At 42.9% G+C, this 19,398-nt stretch overlaps 1 protein-coding gene across 1 annotated transcript in view; it reads left to right on the top strand.

Moving 5' to 3' along the window:
• The window catches only part of TENM4 (teneurin transmembrane protein 4), a 3,098,737-nt gene that overhangs the window by 2,869,339 nt on the left and 210,000 nt on the right, over window positions 1-19,398 (top strand). The window contains exon 15 of the mRNA XM_050757454.1: window positions 14,115-14,285. Coding sequence (XP_050613411.1) covers window positions 14,115-14,285 — 171 coding nt within the window. The remainder of the gene's footprint in view (window positions 1-14,114; window positions 14,286-19,398) is intronic.

Here is a 19,398-nt window from a genome sequence, read left to right as displayed (position 1 = left end):
ACCAGAACTAAACAGCTTCATCCTTCTAAAGACAGCAATACGGTCTCGGAGCAAAAGCACAGACTGGGCCAAGTAAGACCTGCATTCCAAACCCGGCTCAGACACATTTTTAAACCTCTCTGTATCCTGGTTTCATCATTGGTAAAATGTCAATTAGTATCTAAGTGGTGGTTTGAGCATTAAGCCAGAGAACATCTGCAAAGGGCCCAGTCCAGTGGATGACCTATAGTAGGTGTGGAGTAAACGCAGCTTCCCAGCAGCTGAATCACCTGGAGATTTTAAACCCTCTCAGGTTTAGCAGCCGAGAGCCATTCCTGGATGCAGGGATTTCAGGTGATGAAGCAGAAGGAGCTTCCCCAAATTCAGGTTTAAACTGGTGGGGAGCATTCACTGAGCCTGTCTTTTGGACTGTGTCCCAGGCTGTGAGGAGCAGACAAAGCCAGATGAAGTCACTGCCTCTGAGTCATCTCTACTTTCGTGGACAGCCAGATGTGTAAGGAGCTGATGGCAATTCTAGGCAGATGATAAAGGTATATTACTGGAGTTTGAACCTATCCCTGTGGGATTCCAAAGGAGACAGCAATTCATTCTAACTGGGAAGATCAGGAAAAATTAAAACAAGGCATTGAGTTTGTAAATCAAGTAGGATGTTGAAAGAGAAGATCGGAATGGCTTTCTGGAAGACCGAACAGCCTAAAGAAAGGCAGAGGACCGTAGACAGGATGCTGGGTGTTTCTGGCACCTGCATCAGAAGGGTCTACATTAAAGTGTCCATTTGTGCATTTTACCTATCCAGGGGCTTCAATCTGTACTTTTATTCTATTTTACTGAAGACTTTCAGTATAAAACTACAGAAATCACAAGTGGTGGTGGACACTGACTGCCTTTCCCCTTAGAAGAGAGGCTCCGCTAGGCAAATACAGAATCAATACCATGCCTTTGTGTGAGGCCTTTCAATTTTTCTCTCCAGTAGTCGATGCGCTCTCTATAGTTACTAACTGCATTTCCTGTCCTGCAAGCCCCAGATGTGGAAACTGAGGCCTGCTGCAGTCAAATAACTTGTTCGGTTGGAATGGCTGGTAAGTAGTAGAGCTGGACCTAGAAGTCCAGTTTTCTGACTGTAAACCCTATGCAGACTGTGCTGCCTCTAAAAGCCCTCCTCTCATGTCCCTGTGCCCCATACCTGAGGCTCAGAGCAAACGAGGGCCATGTTGCCCTTCTGTCTGCAGCGTGCCTTTGCCCCTGCTCCCAGCCACTCCCAGCAAAGCCTAAGCTGATGTAAGAGCACACACAAATATGGCAGCACACACAAATCAAGAGTTTGCCTTGTGCCAGGCAGGTGCTATTCTGAGTGTTACATGTGTTTCCTCATTTAATCTTCTCAAGAGTCTTACTTACCCAGTAAGTATTTGTTAAGTGCAAACAGGGGCACCATGCTGTTTTTATTTCCATTTCCACAGATGAGAAACTGAGGCCATGAAGGTTAAATGATATGTCCAAAGCCAGATCCCTAGTGAGAGAAAGAGACAGGACTCACACCCAGAGCCCGTCCTCTCCTCATTGTGCTCTACCCTTCCCATAGCTGGGGGGCCTTTAGGGGAGGGGTTCACCCTTCTGAACTACTGAGAGGATGCAAGTGGCTCCTTGCTAAAGAAAGAAACTAGACAGGGCCCAGTGGCTCACGCTTGTAATCCTAGCATTTTGGGTGGCCAAGGGGGGCAGATCACTCAAGGCCAGGAGTCTGAGAATAGCCTGGCCAATATGGTGAAATGCTGTCTCTTACCAACAGTACAAAAATCAGCTGGGAATGGTGGCACATGCCTGTAATCTCAGCAACTTGAGAGGCTGAGGCAAGAGAATCGCTGGAGCCTGGGAGGCAGAGGTTGCAGTGAGCCTGGGCAACGGAGTAAGACTCTGTCTCAAAATAAATAAATAAGTAAACAAACAAACTTATTTTCTTATGAAAGAAAAGTGAACGTCCATCCGTCTGTCCTGCCCCATGTGCTGTGCCAGCACTGCCATGCACATGTGCATTGACTGGGGCGGTGGTTTGCACCCAAAGTGCTTCAGGACTGGGGCCAACAGGAGGCCACATTATGAACGTCGGGAGACCTCAAAACCTATTGCTTATTGAGCAACAGCACCTCATAGTATCTGATTCTGCTGTTCTCCAGGCTTGTAACATTTCACTTTGGAGAAAGCCCTTCCTGCTGGCATGTGGCAGGCAGCTAGATTGATCATGCCCTTGAGCCTACAGTGAGATTTTGTTCACAGCCTCCAGTGGGAAAGAAAAAATGCCAGTATCATTAATTGTAGTGTGGCCTCCATTTCATCACATTGTCTCAAATTTTACCACTCAGATCATCTGTAGAATTGTGTAGGAAGACATATTCCTCAGACCCCTGTGTGTGTCTCAGCCTGTGTGTGGCACTGTGTATATAAGCACACATTTGATTCCAACTGTGTTTGCAAAAAGGGTATTTGAGAGGAGATGGAGTAGGAGGGTAGCAAAACTTTAAATGAAAATTTTAGGATAATTAGCATTTTTCTTTACCTAGAAGCTGAAAATTCTTCTTTTCCACCTTGTTTATGTCTTCTGACTTTTCTGTAGTGCAGTAAGTCTATTAAATAGCACTGTATATACACCTAATTGCTGAGGTCTGAGACTGTGTGGGTGGTTTCACATATAAATCTTTGCATCAGTCTGTGTATTAAATACAGACTGTATTACATTAGGACATTTGGGTGTTCTTTCATTCATTAACTATTAAGCAATATAATAATAATGCCTTATATTTTCAATATACTTTATAATCTCTAAAGAATCCTCATTAAATTTAATTCTTACAAGAGCCTGGGAGATGGTTTTCTATTATTTCCATTTCCACAGATGAAAAAACTAAGAGTCAGGTTGGTTAAGTGACTTCCCTGTTGATGCACAGCTGGTAAGGGCCAGAGCTGGGAGCCTGGCTGTGTCTCTACGGATCTGTTCCACTGGGTACTAAGCCTGGTAGAGAAACCAGCAAGGGACAGGAAGCACAGGTGCGCATACCATGAGGGCAGTGTTTATGGGAGAGGGGCAGAAATAATGATAAGGGCCCAGAGCTGGGGGCAGTGGCCACTTTTGGCTGGGAGTGATGGTGGAAATCCTCACAGAAAAGGCAATATTTGAAGTACGTCTTGAAGGATGGGGGAATTTTTTCTTAATAGAGAAGGTGGTGACCGTTCGAGCAGAGGGCATCGTATCAGCAAAAGCATGGAGGCTGGACGGGCAGGCAGGCTCGAGGGACCGAGAAATCCCTCCTCACACAGAGTGAGACTCCTGAGCAGGCAGAAGTAACGTAGACCATTGAATATTGTGTTCAACACACATTTAAAATGCTCTTTTAACATTGTTTCCATTCTGAAGAGATATTATGTCAAGTGTCTATTCTCTGGAAAATACTGCCAACAAAATTTGAGTAAAAAGGTAGGTCGATATAACAATGAGATTGGCAATGTTGATTTTTTGTTTTTGTTTTTGTTTTCCATTTTTAACATTTCCACAGCTTGATACCTAATCAGAAAAGCAGTGTGGTATAGTGATTGGGGGCAGGTTCGATCTGGACTTAACTCAGATCTGAATTTGGTCTCTACCTCTAATTAAACAGTAACGTGGGACAAGTTGATAGACCTCTTTAAGCCTCAGTTTCCTCATCTTACAAATGAGAGTAGTAGCAGTACTTACCTCATTGGGCTTTGTGAGAATTAAATGATACTGTTTCTAAAACACTCAGCACAGTGCTTGGTACAGCATAGCTTCCAAGTAATGTCTGTGGCTGTTAACATTATCATCATCATGGTCCCTGGAATTCCTTACTGCCTTAAGCTTCTTAGTTTTAGTCAAAGACTAAACCAAACCAAAGGTCTGTGTGTAATCAAAGAAGAAGCAGAGGTAACTCACATGTAAGTGCCTTGCTCTGTGCACAGATAAAGGCAGGGGGGACAGGAAAATATGATATGGTCCCCAAGGACTGGAAAATACCCGTGGGACTGGAGACTGGGGAGCTGTAGGAAGTAAAGGAGGGACATCAAACACTCTGTTCTGTGCGATTTTAAAGTGCTGATTCAAAATGTTTCTCATTATAAAGAAATATTATCCCAAGTTACAAATCCGGGTGGCAGGCTCCACGTTGAGCTGTCTGCCCTCATTCCTCTTGCTGAAGTGAATGATCCAAAGGGAAAAGGCCTGTCATAATACATACACAAATTAAAACTCCATCTGAGGTACAATGGGGACCACCTCCTAGTTGACTTTGATCATGAAGAAAATCAGTTGCATGGCTGGCGCACCAAAGGAAATCAGAAGACAGGAGGGTTGCTCTATACAGCCAAGGAGCGCTACATTTTCTAGTAGCTATGGGAATGGAGCATAGCAACAAGCACCTTCTCCTTGTGTGAGCTCCCAAGTACTAACCAAACACACGTTTCTCTCTCCTGCCTCATTTGATCATTAGCACAGGTGAGGAAGGGGATGATGCGTCTCGGGTGAAAGGCTGGTCCTTTGCAAGTTGGAATACCTTTATATGGACACTTCAGATAGCATTGGGAATGGTGTCATCATGAACACAAGGGCCACAAAAAAAAGGAATGTGACGATGGCACACTCAGGAAATAACAGGCACCGTCCCAGACCTGGCGGTGGCGTGTTGTACCACCCAAAGGGCAATGCTGACTCCTCACACCAGCAGAGCGGTTTGAACAGGCAGGAGATCCTTTGGGTTCAGTGATCACTGCGTCACTAGTGAGGCCTGAATGTGAAGGGCAGATGGTGGGCATCGGACTAGGTTTAAGCGCCCCTTCTGTGTGGAGCCGCTTCCTTGAACGCTTGCCCAGTTGATAGTGATTTGACAGAAGCTGCATTTTTATCCTGATGAGGATGAAATGGAAGCCTGTCCTGTGCTTCCTTGATGACAGTGTGACAAGAACTTCGTATCTGGCATCACTGGGATCTGCTTTTGGATCTTGGCACTGCTATGTTGAATGGTACAATTGTAGACAATTCTAGATCCTGGGTTTTCTAGAGATAGAAAATTAAAGTAGTAATATCTACTACTTGTCTCTGTTTTGAGGCACCTAATCTGTTAAATGGGGTTACTAATATTATCTAACTTAAAGAGTTGTGAGTTTGAATGACATAATAAATGTGAATCCTTCAGCATTATGTCATGCACAAGGTAAAATTTTAATAAGTAGGAGCTGTTATTGATTTAATAATATTCCTCTGTCTCCTTCCTTTCCTTGCTTGCTTCTTCACCCCTTTGGACCAGGTTCTGGGGAGCAGAAATGACCAGAATAATCCCTGCCCTAAAGGAAGGGCTGCTTGATGGCCTGACATGGCCTGTGCTGTGGGTTCATTCCCCTTACCTTAGACCCAAGGAGATGGTTCCCTTCACCTGGGAAGCAGTGCCTGATGGAAGAACAAGCAATGAGGATGGCCGTCCTGCTCTGGACACGATTTTCTGTTGTGATTAATGTAATAACAGGGTCACTTCGTGGGAAGAGTTTTGAACTAGAAGTCTGAAGAACTGGGCTTAGCTCATTCCCAGGCCCTGACACAAAGGCACTAATCAAGCCTGAGTTTCTTCGTCTGTGCAGTGAGTGGGTTGGTAGGTACCTGGGACCTGAGATGTCAGTCATAGCAATGTCCCCTAACACCAGAACAAAAACTCAGGCTTCTCACTCCCCAGCTCCTGATATGGCCTTACTTCATTTTTCAGTGAAAACCTTGATACACAATGAAGATGATGTTGATGCCAACAGAGAGCTCCCATCCAGTAATTCATGCCAGTAAATACCAAGCACAATGAGGAGCTCGTAAAGCACATCACTTCTTTTAATCTCCACAACTCTCAAAGCTAGGTATTATTATCACCATCTTATAGATGGGGAAACAGAGGCTCAAAAGAGTAAAGTTGTCATGTAACTGTTCACATCAGAACCAGAGAAGGAACACAGGTCTCTCTGGCTCCAGAGGCTGTGCTCACAACCACTGCCCTTCACTGCCATTTTCTTGACTTGGGAACCAGCACAATGTGGGGAGTCTGGCAGGGAGAGGTCAGATAACTGGGCTGAGGTTAGTCCAAAGGTTGGTGGGGGGTGGCCAACTCCTAAATTAGTTATATACAGAAGAGGTCTTAGTAGAGCCCACCAGGGGAAAGGTGCCCAGAAAACACAGCTTTCTTATTCTATTACTGCAATAATAGCAGTTTATTCTGTACAAATTAGGTTTCAGTTCCAGTTCCCCTACAATTTGCCTTGTCACCAGTTTTCAGTGCCCTCCAGTTAAGGTGACATTCCTCCTCTGTATTGGTGGTGGGCTCACCTGTTCCCGGCCTCCGTGGCTGACTGCACCTGATCCTCTGGCTCGGGACCAACTCCACCATGATTTACAGAAACATTGAGCAGCGCCCGTGAATCCTTGCTGAAAGGCCTCCTTCCCTATAACTTTTCGTGGCACAGACAAATGATTAACTGTGCCAGAATCCATTCTCCAGAAAACACTTAATTTGGGAGTAAGACACAGTAGCCCTGATTATTGCCGTCAAGTTTATCCAGAGACAGGAGGAAAAGCAGTATATTTACTTGATTAAAAATTACCCCCACATGGTCACCAGTGGGATCCTGTCAGGCTGTTTTATAGCAATTATGCTTTTAAAAGATGTTTTATCTATTGGACAGATATCTCTGGTTCCCATCCCCAAAGTCTATCAGCTAATGGGAGCAGGTGAGGGCCCTCAATTTAAAGAAATTGACAACTAGCATGGAAGGGAACTAATGGGGAACATATAGAAAGAAAAAAAAGGCGATGTCACAGAGCTGGCTTAAAGTTTTCAGTAGATATAGAAATTAGGGAAATCAGCATAGCAAAATGACAGTGATGATACAACTGCCATTTACTGAGCTCCTGGTATGTACCAGGCATAGTTCCAAGCAAATTACATTATCTCATTCAATCCTTTGAGGTAGATATTATCAGCTTCATTTTACAAGTGAGGAAACTGAGATTCAGACAGGCTAAGTACTTTGCCCAAAGTCACAAAACCAGTAACTCAACAAGCTCTGAGTGCTTTTATAGAAAGACCCAAACGCAGACTGACTGTGCCTGTGACAAGTTGCTTACTGGCATCTACATGGTTTTTGTTTGTGGGGATCAGTCGCTAGTCAGGCAGCAAGGATATGAAAGGATGGGGGCCCATGCTTTGTCCCTGAGAAAAAAGCCTTTTAACAAACTGTCTCAAAAGAGCAAATCTGGCTATGCTGTCAGCGAAAGCTTTGCCTTAAAATCTTTTTAAAAATTGTAATGTAGTTTTCAGGCATTGTAACTCATCACCAGTGTGATGTGCCAGGAGGGGAACCTGGGCTTTGGAACCAGTCAGATCTGTTTTAAGATCTGGGTTCAAATTTGGCCTTAGTACTTCCTATCTGTGTGTCTTTGGGCCAGCTGAGGAGCCTTTCCTAGCCTCCAGTTTCTTCATTTGTCAAACGAGTTTCTCAAGATTCATGTAAAGATTGAATGAGAGAGCATATGTAATTCCCGATGTATGGGGTCAGACACAAGGCAAAAGCTCAAAGTCAGGACCCCTCCCCCATGCTGTATCATCTTTCTCTTCTACCTATTGCTTCTGAAACTAAGTTGTAGAGCTTCTTTTTTAACACTGATGCACTGAAATGAGTTTGGAAACTAGGAAATAATCCTGCTACTGTAATTCAAATCCTGATGTCATTTTTATGTATTTCTTTACAAATTGTTTTTCATATGCATACATGGTTTTGCAGAGATGCAGTCAGGAAACACATGCAATTTTGTGCCCTGCCTTTTCTTTTCCTTAACATTGTATCTTAAGCATTTTCCTGCATTGCTGTTTATCATAGTTATTTTTTGTAATGATTGCCTTCTATTCCATGCTGTACCTGTACAGTAAGATAGCTAAGTCGTTCTCCTATTTTTAGACATCGAGTTTGCTTCCAATTTTTTAATGTTATCCTGCCATGTACATCTTATGTATACAGTTTCTTGGTTTGGAACTTTTAAATGTGGTGGCTTTGTAGCAGAACCAGGAAGATAACCTAGGGAATGAAAACCTGTCGTTTCTGTTGTTATTATTTTATCTTTTTAGTTTTCCCCCCATTAGAGGACCATAAGTCAAAGAACCCCAGTGACTTTTATTTCATAGAAATAGTCATTAAAAAAAAAAAAGAAAGAAAAAACCTGAGCAGTAATATAAAACAGAGAAGTGGGAAGCTGCGTGGTTGGGTTGGTTCCCACTGCCTTTTGAAACCAAAAATGCCACTCGAATCAACAGTTCCTTGTGGTTATAAAGGTGTCTAGTCACTCCCTGGAGCTGCTAATGTACAGATGCAAGTGGGTTCGTGCATTCCATTTTTGGAAGGGAAGTGTGCGTTGTGACAGCAGAAACTCTCCTGTACTGATATTGGTGACTCCTGCGTAATGACTTTGTTAATTGCCTCCTGCTGGCCAGGTGCTGGGGGAGCCTTCAATGTCTGAACATCTATGGAGCCTTTCTTTAAAATGTCAGGATAGAGCTTGCACTTTCTGAGCCATCTCTCATGTCTCTCTGGGCAGGAAAAGGCAACGGGGAAAATGTCAGCCCTGGGTTGAGATTGACCAGAGCCAAGAGAATCAGAACTTCCCCCACCTTGGCTCTTGGCTTTTAGAAATCATTAACATTTCAGCGTGGGTGATCTTGTGAACCAGCTACCTTTCCACAGCCTTTTTCTGAACTCCTTAGCATCTTTTCACCTTTTCATTGAATTACAAACTAGTCTAACGGGAAAACCAGTATCAAGTTGCTTATCTAGGTCACTTTGAGTGTACTTGAGGAAGGTTTTGCACAAGAGTTATAAATACACACTGCAGAGTATCATATAGATAATCCTGTGATGTAACACAGATGAGGTGTAGTTACCATTCATTCTTCAGGGAACATAGAATACAGTGATTATAATTTATATTGTTTCAGTGGCCTGGTCTATCCTTAGCAGGCTGGGGAGAACCATGTATATTTTTTAGCTTTTTTTTTTTTTTTTTTTTTTTAAATCTATGGCTCTGTCTTCCAAATCATTTGGATAACATGCATTCGGCTGGTATACACAGCCTTAAATGGGGATTGCTGTGGGCCAGGGAATATTTGTCATCACTATCAGCTCCCCCCCAAATATTTGTTTCAGATTTTATTTGCTGCTGGCTTTATGCTGCCCATATTTTATCTTCTATTTAAAATAAAATATGTAAAAGAAGCAGCTTGGTTTGGGAGCACAGGGTCCTGAGTTTTAAACTTGCCTCAAATTTCTACCAGCTCTGTGGTCTCGGGTAACTTTCTTTACTTCTCTGAGTAAATCAGAATATATCACTACAGCTCTATTTCTATTCTACTTCCATTCTCCAATAATGTTTTTTCAACCTAGTTTTTTATGAGGATGAAACTGAATAATATAAATAAAGCACTTGGCATGTAGTGTCATTCAAATAATACTAATTTTTGTGTTATGATTTTGATTATTACAAAGGATAAAGAAGAGTGGCCACTCAGTCATATGTATTTCATGGGCTGACTCTGACTGAGAATGTGCTGTGCCCTTTGGAAAGGGGAGAGCAGAGCAAACTACTTCTCTCCCTTCCTCTCCCCGCTCCCATAACCCAGGACTATAGAATTAACCACCGGCCTAACAATACAGTAAAAGAATGAAAGGGTCACTAGCATAACTTATATTTAAAACCTTGGATCACAGATTAAATATCCCCTTTATTTTGGCTTTAAGATGACTTTGCTCCATTCTCACTCATTTGTGGGAGCTAAAAATCAAAACAATTGAATTCATGGAGATAGAGAATAGAAGGATGGTTACCAGAGGTTTGGAAGGCTAGTGGGAGGTTTGGAGAGAGGTGGCATGGTTAACGGTTACCCAAAAAAAATAGAATGAATAAAGAACTGTGCTACTTGATAGCACAACAGGGTGACTATAGTCAATAATAATTAAACTATACATTTTTAAATACCTAAAAGTATAATTGGATTGGTTGTAACACAAAAGATAAATGCTGGAGGGAGGGGATGGATATGCCATTTTCCATCACGTGATTATCATGCATTGCAAGCGTGTTATCAAAATATCTCGCCGGGCGCGGTGGCTCACGCCTGTAATCCCAGCACTTTGGGAGGCCGAGGCGGGCGGATCACAAGGTCAGGAGATCGAGACCACGGTGAAACCCCGTCTCTACTAAAAATACAAAAAATTAGCCGGGCGCGGTTGTGGGCGCCTGTAGTCCCAGCTACTCGGGAGGCGGAGGCAGGAGAATGGCGTGAACCCGGGAGGCGGAGCTTGCAGTGAGCCGAGATCGCGCCACTGCACTCCAGCCTGGGCGACAGAGCGAGACTCCGTCTCAAAAAAAAAAAAAAAACAAAATATCTCATGTATCCCGTAAGTATATATACCTTCTATATGCCCACAAAAATTAAAAATTTTTTAAAAAGATGACATTACTGGTTGAACTTCATGTCTCTGAATCTCTGCTTCATCCTGCTCCTTACTTTCCAGGTAGCCATTTCTCACCCCAACCTCGGTGACCCTGGGTTTCCTTCCCTACTCACCAGCCTCTGAAGTTAGTTTTGGATGGTTAAATCTCCTGAGAGATTCAGTCTAATTTGGAGTTGAATACAGAGCTTTGCTTTCCCAGATAGTTTTGGCCACGGAAACAACTGGCCAGCCTCACAGCTGTGTTGGCCTCTGTGATTGCCAGGGGGACACAGTGGAGAGGAAGGGGTGCCGACACCCGCCCCCGCCCCGTGTCTCCCCGACCCTCATAGCTGTGGACTGTCCTGCCCTCATTAACTTCCCTGGGACCCCAGGCCTGTTGATCGTTTTCACCTGCAACACTTTTTTCCCTGGCTTATTCCCACCCCTACCCCCAACGTATCTTTTTTTTTTTTTAAAGCAAGGACTTATTTGCATCTTGTTAAATATAAAAGAAAGCTGTGACAATAAAAATGTTTCTCTTCACAAAGCTGTGAGAGTTCTATTCATTCTGGGATTAGTTAATTCTCATGACCTTTTAACAAGACAGCACTATTGCACACTTAGATGAGATAATTGATTCTAATGGGGAAAGAAGCACTGCTCACTTAGCTGCATATATCTGATTTGTCTGTAGCTCAAACAATTTCTCCATTACCTTTGGAGTTGCTAATATATAGATTAAGTAAGAAGGTAAACAGAATTTTGAGCTAATGCAGCCTTGGAAATAGCAGAATATTCACTGCTTCCAGGCAGGTTAACTGTTAAAGTATTATTGTCACCTACATAGGAGGTAGAGGAGAGCGGTGCAAAGCACCTCACCTGGTACTTGGTACCAAAAAAGGTGCTCAATAAATGTCAGTGACTATTGTCATTATCATTATAAGCAGTACAAATGCAATGAACAGTTATCACATATAGTTATCACACATTTGTACAGTTTGCAAAGCATTTTACCACGTATTACCTCATTAGATACAACAGTGTTTTGAAGCTTTCTATATTCATTGCTCAGATGAGAAGACTGCAGCTAGGCAGTGGCAGCTGAGATTCAAAACTAGTTTCTTTCCTCTGGTCCCACACACCTTCTCCTGCACCACAGTAACCAAAGAAAAAGCAAAGTGTGGGATCTCGTTGCTTTCACCCGAGCATGGCCTCCTGGCTGAAGCAGACTTGTGTGTGTTCCCCATGGCTTGTGTTCAGACTAGAAGTCAGACAGGTATGCTGTGCTCCAGTCCCCTCGATAGATTTTTTGTGTGTCTTGACGGCAGTCACACAGCCCCTCAAAACCACCATCAGTGATACCTTCATACACTGGGGCCAGGTAACAGAGTTTCCTCTCTATCTCACAGGATCCTGTGTTACTGCCTAAAAAGAGACTTGAAAGCCTTGGAGGCTGATGCACAAAAGGGGGATGTCTTTGTAACACCCACCCTGCTAGGTACACCAAGCAAGAGGCGGCCTAGCTAAGTGGGCAAGCCTGGGCCTTGACGCCAAGAAGACTGACGGTGCATGTTTTCAGGATAGGAACAGTTTGGGATTCTAGTCTAGACTCTGCCACCTGTTAGGCATTTAACCTTGTGTTTGTTAATTAGTCTTGTTGTGCCTTAGTTTCTCCATCCATAAAATGGGGCTATTAATACCTCGTAGGATTATTGTGAGAGTTAAAGGAATTATTGCTTGTAATGCTCTCAGCCTAATGCCTGGCATATCATTAAATACTCAATAAATGATAGTTTTATGACTATCATAATTTTAATTAACCTTCTGAGCCTTAATATGCACCTCTGTAAATTCGATCTGGTGAGGTTGCCATGAGGATTAATATATATATACAAGTTCCCCCCACATACTGCCTGTCACGCAGTAAATACAATTACTATGGGCCTTCATCTCTCTGAAGGTCCTTCCCTGTGTTCTTCTAGCCCCGCTAGTGGGTCAGGCACCCCCCTCCTCTACGCCTTCTGGTCCTGCTGAAGAGAATTTGTTATTTGTCTGTCTTCCCTACTTGACTGTGAGCTCATTGAAGCAGGGGCTCTCTGATCCCATTCTGGCTGTCCAGAGTCTGCCATGGAGTGGGCTTTCAGACAGTGTTCACCAAGCAAAGGAGTGAATGCTACATCCAGGGTGCTGTGAGGGTCCAGGGACTTGAATGCTTACTTCGGTGTATGGGGAATTCAGGTGGGCATCAGAAGAGGTGAACCTGGACCACTGACAAAGCCCAAGCCTGGAATCCTAAAATGGGATTTCAGCAGATATTTTGTGCTAGATCACATTTTTGGAGATGAGCTTCCTAGCCTTCTCAAGCATGTATATCTCAAGTGACAATGTTCATTCTCTGACGCCTTATGGTCTCTTTCTAGATTGTTGTACAAGACTTTTTAGCAGTTGCTACCTTGGAAAATACATTTCAAGCAGAAATATATGCACATGGCACAAAATGAAAATGTGCAAAAGGTATACAGTGAAAAGCAAGTTTCCCTCCTACCCCCGATCCATAGTATCTCTATCCTTCATAGGACACAGCTACTGTTACCAGTCTTTCATATTCTACCAGAAATACTTCCTACATTTCCAGGAATTTTTAAACCCAAAGGTAGTATATCAAAAACACGTCTGCACGTTATACTTTCCTTTCCACAAAAATATATAAAGAACCTCTTTATTCTTTTTAATGGTTGCATCCAATATTGTTGTGTGGATTTTACTTACTTTTCTTGCCCCTTATCAGTGGACTGGTTTCTAATATTTTGCTATAACAAATTATGCTGCAGTGAATAACCTTGTATGTACATCATTTAGTACATGTTTAAGTATATCTGGAGAAGAAATTTCTAGAATTGGAAGCTTTATGTCCCAGGATAAAGGGTATGTGTATTTTAATGTCACTAGCTTTTATCAAATTGCCCTCCATAGACTTTGTACATCATATTCTCACACCAGTAAAGTATGGGAATGCTTGCTTTCCATTCTCTGCCAATACAGTATATTTTCAACCTTTTTTATCTTTGCCAAACCATATGTGAAAAATAGTATTTCAGAGTCTAACTTACATTTCTTTTACTATGAATAATGCCAAGAGTCTTTTCATATGATTATGAGCTATTTGTATTTCTTATCCTGTAAACTGTTCATATCCAATGCCTATTTTCCTACTGAGTTGTTGGACTTTGCTTATTATTTGTACAAGTTATTTTTGTGTTAAGGAAATTAACATTGTCATACCAATTGCAGTTTTTCCCCCAGATTGTTATTTATCTTTTGAAGCAAAGACCGAGACCTCCTGAGACTCCCTGATCCTGCCTACTCCCAGTTCCACCAGACTGTGAGCCCCTTGAGGGCAGGGTTTGAACCTTGATCCTCTCTGACCCCAGTCTCCTTTGCAGGGCTGGCACTACAAGAGCTCCCTTTTGGGGGCTACTTGTTGAACTGAACTGAATGTCTGTGTTCCCCCACCCTGCCCACCTTTCCCTTATGGCTTGGGAGTCCCGTTTCTGCCTCCAGCAGAAAAAGATGACTTTTCTCATTGCTCACCACAGCCATGCACCTGTTTGGCCTAAACTGGCACCTGCAGCCGATGGAGGGGCAGATGTATGAGATCACGGAGGACACAGCCAGCAGTTGGCCTGTGCCAACCGACGTCTCCCTGTACCCCTCAGGGGGCACTGGCTTAGAGACCCCTGACAGGAAAGGCAAAGGAACCGCAGAAGGTAGGGTTGCTGCGTTGTCCGTGTCGTGAGTCCTCTGTGTCTGCCTCTGAGCTGAGGAGCCCTCCATCACGCGTGTGCGTCCTGTGCCTGGCTCACAGCTCCATGCTCTGGTGCTTCCTCCATCCTTCCGCGCTCCACGCCAGCTGCCAAGCTGCCAGTCCACCTGTGTCTTCATTGCAGTTCCTTGTCACTGAGAGCTCATGGGGGGCTCATGCAGGGCTCATGGTGCTCAGCAGAATCCCATCCCATGCCTTGAGGGAAGCATTAGGGGCTTCACACTGCTGGGGTGGCCATCTTTGTGTGGGGTGAGAGGAGCTCTTCTGGGCAAACCTCATGGGACAGATGGGCATCTGTGGGAGCAGGGTATGGGGAGGCAGGTAGATAGGGTGTTGTAATGGAAAGATTCTTGAACTCTTGTGGTTTAATAGAAACACCAGTTCAAGTGGTCTGGCATTTACTAACTCTGTGACCTTGAGCAAGTCACTTATTTGCCTGAGCTTTGGTTTCCTCATCCACAATGATAACAATAATCATTAGTGTTCGTACAGCATGTTTGTTTTAAAACTTTTTGTCAAAAGCATTTCACATTTAATTCCCACAGAGATCCTATGAGATAAGTATAATTATTTTATAATTATTCTACATGTAAAAACTAGAATTGGTACGAAGGATTGCACTAATTAAGTGACTTGGCCAGAGTCACACAGCCAGTAAATGGTAGAGTCTGGGATATGAGCCCAGGTCTGTGACTCCAGGGCTCTTGCTATCTCCATAAGCTTCCCCGCTTGACTTATCCCAAGGTTACAAGACCCTGAAGGAGATGTGGATGTGAAATTCTATTGTACAATGAGACATAGATATTTCCTATCAATGATAGAAATGGTGGTGGCATTGGGTTTGCTGTTCTTGAATGGGATATCCATAGGCCCATGTTCTGAATGTCCTAGAAATATTTCTAACATGCCATGGACACTGTTAGCCAAGAGTGGCACAGACTCACAAAAATTGGCACCCAGAAAGATGTCTGAGCTAATAACTCAGCCTGGTTGTCATTCTGGGCAGTGTGGCGTTCCCTTCTCCTGCACCTGCTATGGCCTGCTTTCTCTCCCTGTGACCCTTCAGTCAGCACATTGACAATAGCTGCCTCTAACCTTCACTGCTTACATCTTCTTTTCTCTCAGTTGACTTTTTGGTCATAGCATCTGAGCCTCTCTGCCCTTGCAAGGATCAGTTTGTTTAACACGGTGGCATATACTTAGTCAGAATATCTACTCATGACCTCTGAAATGAGGATCCTGAGGGCCAAAGTCAACTCTTGGCTTCTGGTCATCTTTAAGGGAAGTGGGAACTGGAATCATTTCCACACAGAGCCCCTGCCCACTATTTTGAGGGACAAAGCCAGTCCTCTCATTTGCAAAGATGTTAAGTCTTAAAATGCTAAATAATGTACACTTTCTTTGCCTCTTAATAGGATATGGAGGGAGGAATCATGAATGGGACCATGGGAAGAGCTCTGGGTTAGAAGTCAGAAGCCCTGAGTTCAAGTGCAGCTGCAGCCACTGACCTGTGGTATCGCCTTAAGCAAATCCCTTGAACACACTTTCTGAGAGTCCTTTTCCTCCTCTTCAAAAGGAGAATATTGAGCTAGATTCTCTCTAAGGTGCATTCTAATTTGTAAGGTCTACATATGAAAATGATAACAGAATCATGTAAGTAACCAGATGGCTCTTCAGAATGTGTCACATTGGCCCTGTCCATGGTCCTGCCTGTTGGCTAGTGGTGCCCATGTCAGCGTCTAGTGTCAGATGCCATGGGTTAATACCATAACGTGAAGACTGTCTTTAGATTAGCATGTACAAATGCAGATTTAAAATATGCTTAACCCTCAAGGAACTGGTAAAGGATCTCATTTGGCAAGATGTATTTTCTTCCTTCTATGATCTCTATCAGACATTGTTTAAACAGGAGTCGGATCTATCTGAAATCTCTCGCTCTAATGAAATTAGTCTGTGGGTTGTTTAGGTTTTGTTTTGTTTTTGCAAGGAACAGGAGGTGCAGATAAGAGATAAAATAAAATTGCACCAGATTATTGGTTTATTTTAATTGGAGTATTTTTGCTTAAAGGGATTATCTGTCATTACTGATGCAAATGGAAATCCTGTTTGCAAACCCCTCCAATGCAGCACTGTGCTGTAGAGTGGTCAGCATCAGAAGCAATCACTGTCACAAAAATACATCAGACTGGAAACCAGAGGACAAAGCTTCCTGTAGTTTATGTGAGACCACAATGTTCTTCATTTCTTTTGCCCTGGTCAAACCAATGTCTACTCAGTTTATGTTTTTCATTGTGATGTTAAAAATGCATTTCCCTAGATAATCTCAATGGGGAAAGCCTTTAACTCTGATGTGAGCAATTGTTTCTCATCCTTTCTGAGGGTATTCGAGAAAACAGCTGATTCCACAATTAAGATTAGAGTCTCTGCTTCACAATGATGGAGAAAGCAATGTGGTGTGATAAAAAAGGGGTAAATGGGCCTTGGAGCCAGACAATATAGGATGTTAATCCTGACCCTGCTTTATATTGACTCTATTAACTCATGACACTTACTGCATCTCCCTTGACCTTCCTCATCTGTAGAACAAGGATAACAACATCTATCCATTCAAAGCCTAATGTTGAAGTGGCGTTCAACAAATATTAGTTCTCTTCTTCTTATCCACTCAAATCCCAAGCCATTCCATATTAGTTATTAAAATCCTAGAAGTCCAGACTAATTAACATTCTCTCCCTGCCACAGATTCTGCAAAGGTTTGAGGTATTTTTGAATATTTTTTAAGAATATATGTTTCTTATTTATATGAATTTAATATATGATAATCCAAGAATTGTTAATGTTCATCATGTGTTTAAGAATAATATGAAACTGCAGTTCATACTATATTTTCCAAATGACTGTAACCATTCCAGGGTTGTGATGGGACAGAAACCAAATACAGCAGCTTTTCGAACTAAAGCCACAAGAACTTGTGTTATGCATTCATGCGGAAGGGAAAAAACACATTGAATAAACAAGCATTTCTGATGGTTGAATTGGTGGGCTTGAGATAGCATTTTCTTCTTTCTGCAGTGAAATAAAAATTGCCCATGAGTTTGAACCATGCAAATTGCTGTGCGCAGGCTCAGCTGGGCTCTCCAAAATGGAACAGCTTATTTTGATAACCAAATAAATTTCAGGCAGTTGCTAAGGAAACTAAAGAATTCTTCATGCAAGTTATTGCATTGAAAAGAACCAAAAAGGTGGAGGGAGGGAAAGAACATTAGTTGATTAGGAATTTAGAACCCATATGGATATATCTCAGTTCAATAAAGTAAAGGCTGTGATTGGGAAGTGCATGAAATTTCAGTTCTTCCATATCTTGCTTTTTGACTGAGCTATCCAATCATTTTAGCAATTCATTAAGAAATTTCTTTTATAGACATGATTGCATGTTTGCACAGCATTGCTATAGGAAGCCTGAATCTATCTAGCTTTACAAAGCAAAGGACTGGACTATTACAAGTAAAATCTGCCTTGTGAAGCCTTATCTCTCTGTAGGGAGCCCTAATTGTGACCTAAGCTTTTTGCAGTGTCTGTTAAGTCCCTGGGGACACCCAGTGTCCTTCTCATGAATGCCTTGAGACCCTGACTATTGCCTTTTAACTTTTGGACCTGTTCGTAGGTTCCTGATTCATACCAATGATCTTCTAATACCCTAGGATGCCAGGAAGTTTTTTAATGGGCCTTGGATCTACCTGGTCAAGCTCTGATATTTAGCCTGCTGGGGCTGTGAATCCTATTGGACTCTTGCTCTTTAAGAAGGTCAATGCACCCCACCACCATTGAGAAAGTCTTTGTAGTGTTTTAGTTAACCATTCATCAATTTGATCCCTTCAGAAGCTATATTTTAATAAATAAAGAGGGATCCCAAAATGGTTTCTTAAGGCTTCTGAGCCTCCATATACAGATATTAATATTGCTCTGAGAATTAACTGAACCGATACACATGAAGGTACCTGTCACCGTGCTTGGAGCTCATCAAGTGGAAGCCAATATCACTAGTAATACTACCACCTCTACCTTTATTGCTGTTTCCACCATTAAAATCTATTACTATTTTTATCTCCCAGAATGTAGGTAGGGATAAGAAGAATTGTATATACAAGGCTTTTTGCCTCCAATTGCCTCCAGCCTCTCCTCTCCCTTATGATTCCATCACTGGTGGCTTTTGCTTCATGGTGGAGGATATTTTATATCCTAGTGCTCACAGCTTGGTGCTCAGAATTAAGGACAGAAAGTGTAAGGCAATACAGATTTTTAACAAGCAAGACAGAAGGAAGGAATTTCACTTTCCCAATCCTCAGCCCAGCCCATCTCATGACTCTTTCCCCTCAGGTAAAGGTGATCAGCAGGCTGTTAGCTTTTCCCCCTCAGCAGCTCCCAGCCTGTCCCTGTGGTGGGATTTGGAGACCTCTGGTGACCAGAGGCCCTCAAGGTCCTGTTGGAGGATATGCCCTAGAGTGGAGTTCACTGTTTTTATTTCAGCATATACACGCTCAAGACAATTCCTCCCTCCCATCTAGCTCACCTAGGTGAAATACTAAAGTGCCAGAAAAGTCCCCTTTTGTCACCTCCTCTGGGGTAAGAGCCAACTTATTTATGCCTGAGGCCTGCAGACCTCTGACTTATAAGGCTGCAAAACCTAGCTGACACAGTCACTGTCTCCTAAAAATACGCTCATTGAGGGAGAAAATGAACTGTGCAGGGTTCTCCGGTAGCATGCTAAAATGGGGGAGCAGTTTTCCGTTATGTATTTTCAGACATGGGAATTATTTGAATTCAGACAATTTTCAAATCCCATCAGGTCAGACTCCCACCTACTCACAAAGGAAACGCATCCTTGGAATTAGCAGTGTTGTGCTTATTTCTTTTCAGTTTCTAGGAGGAAAAAGCTCAGAAGGCATCTGCTTTGTTTCATTCTCCCTCTTAGTTCTGCCTCCCTAGCAAAATTAAAAGCTGATGGCAGACTATTTCCTCCTGGAATATAGAATGGCTGTGGTATTGGGAACCCAAAA

Source organism: Macaca thibetana, chromosome 14, assembly GCF_024542745.1.
Source record: "Macaca thibetana thibetana isolate TM-01 chromosome 14, ASM2454274v1, whole genome shotgun sequence".
Lineage (NCBI taxonomy): Eukaryota > Metazoa > Chordata > Mammalia > Primates > Cercopithecidae > Macaca > Macaca thibetana.
Note: the sequence above shows the minus strand (reverse complement) of the source record. Positions and strands in the feature narration are given on the sequence as shown.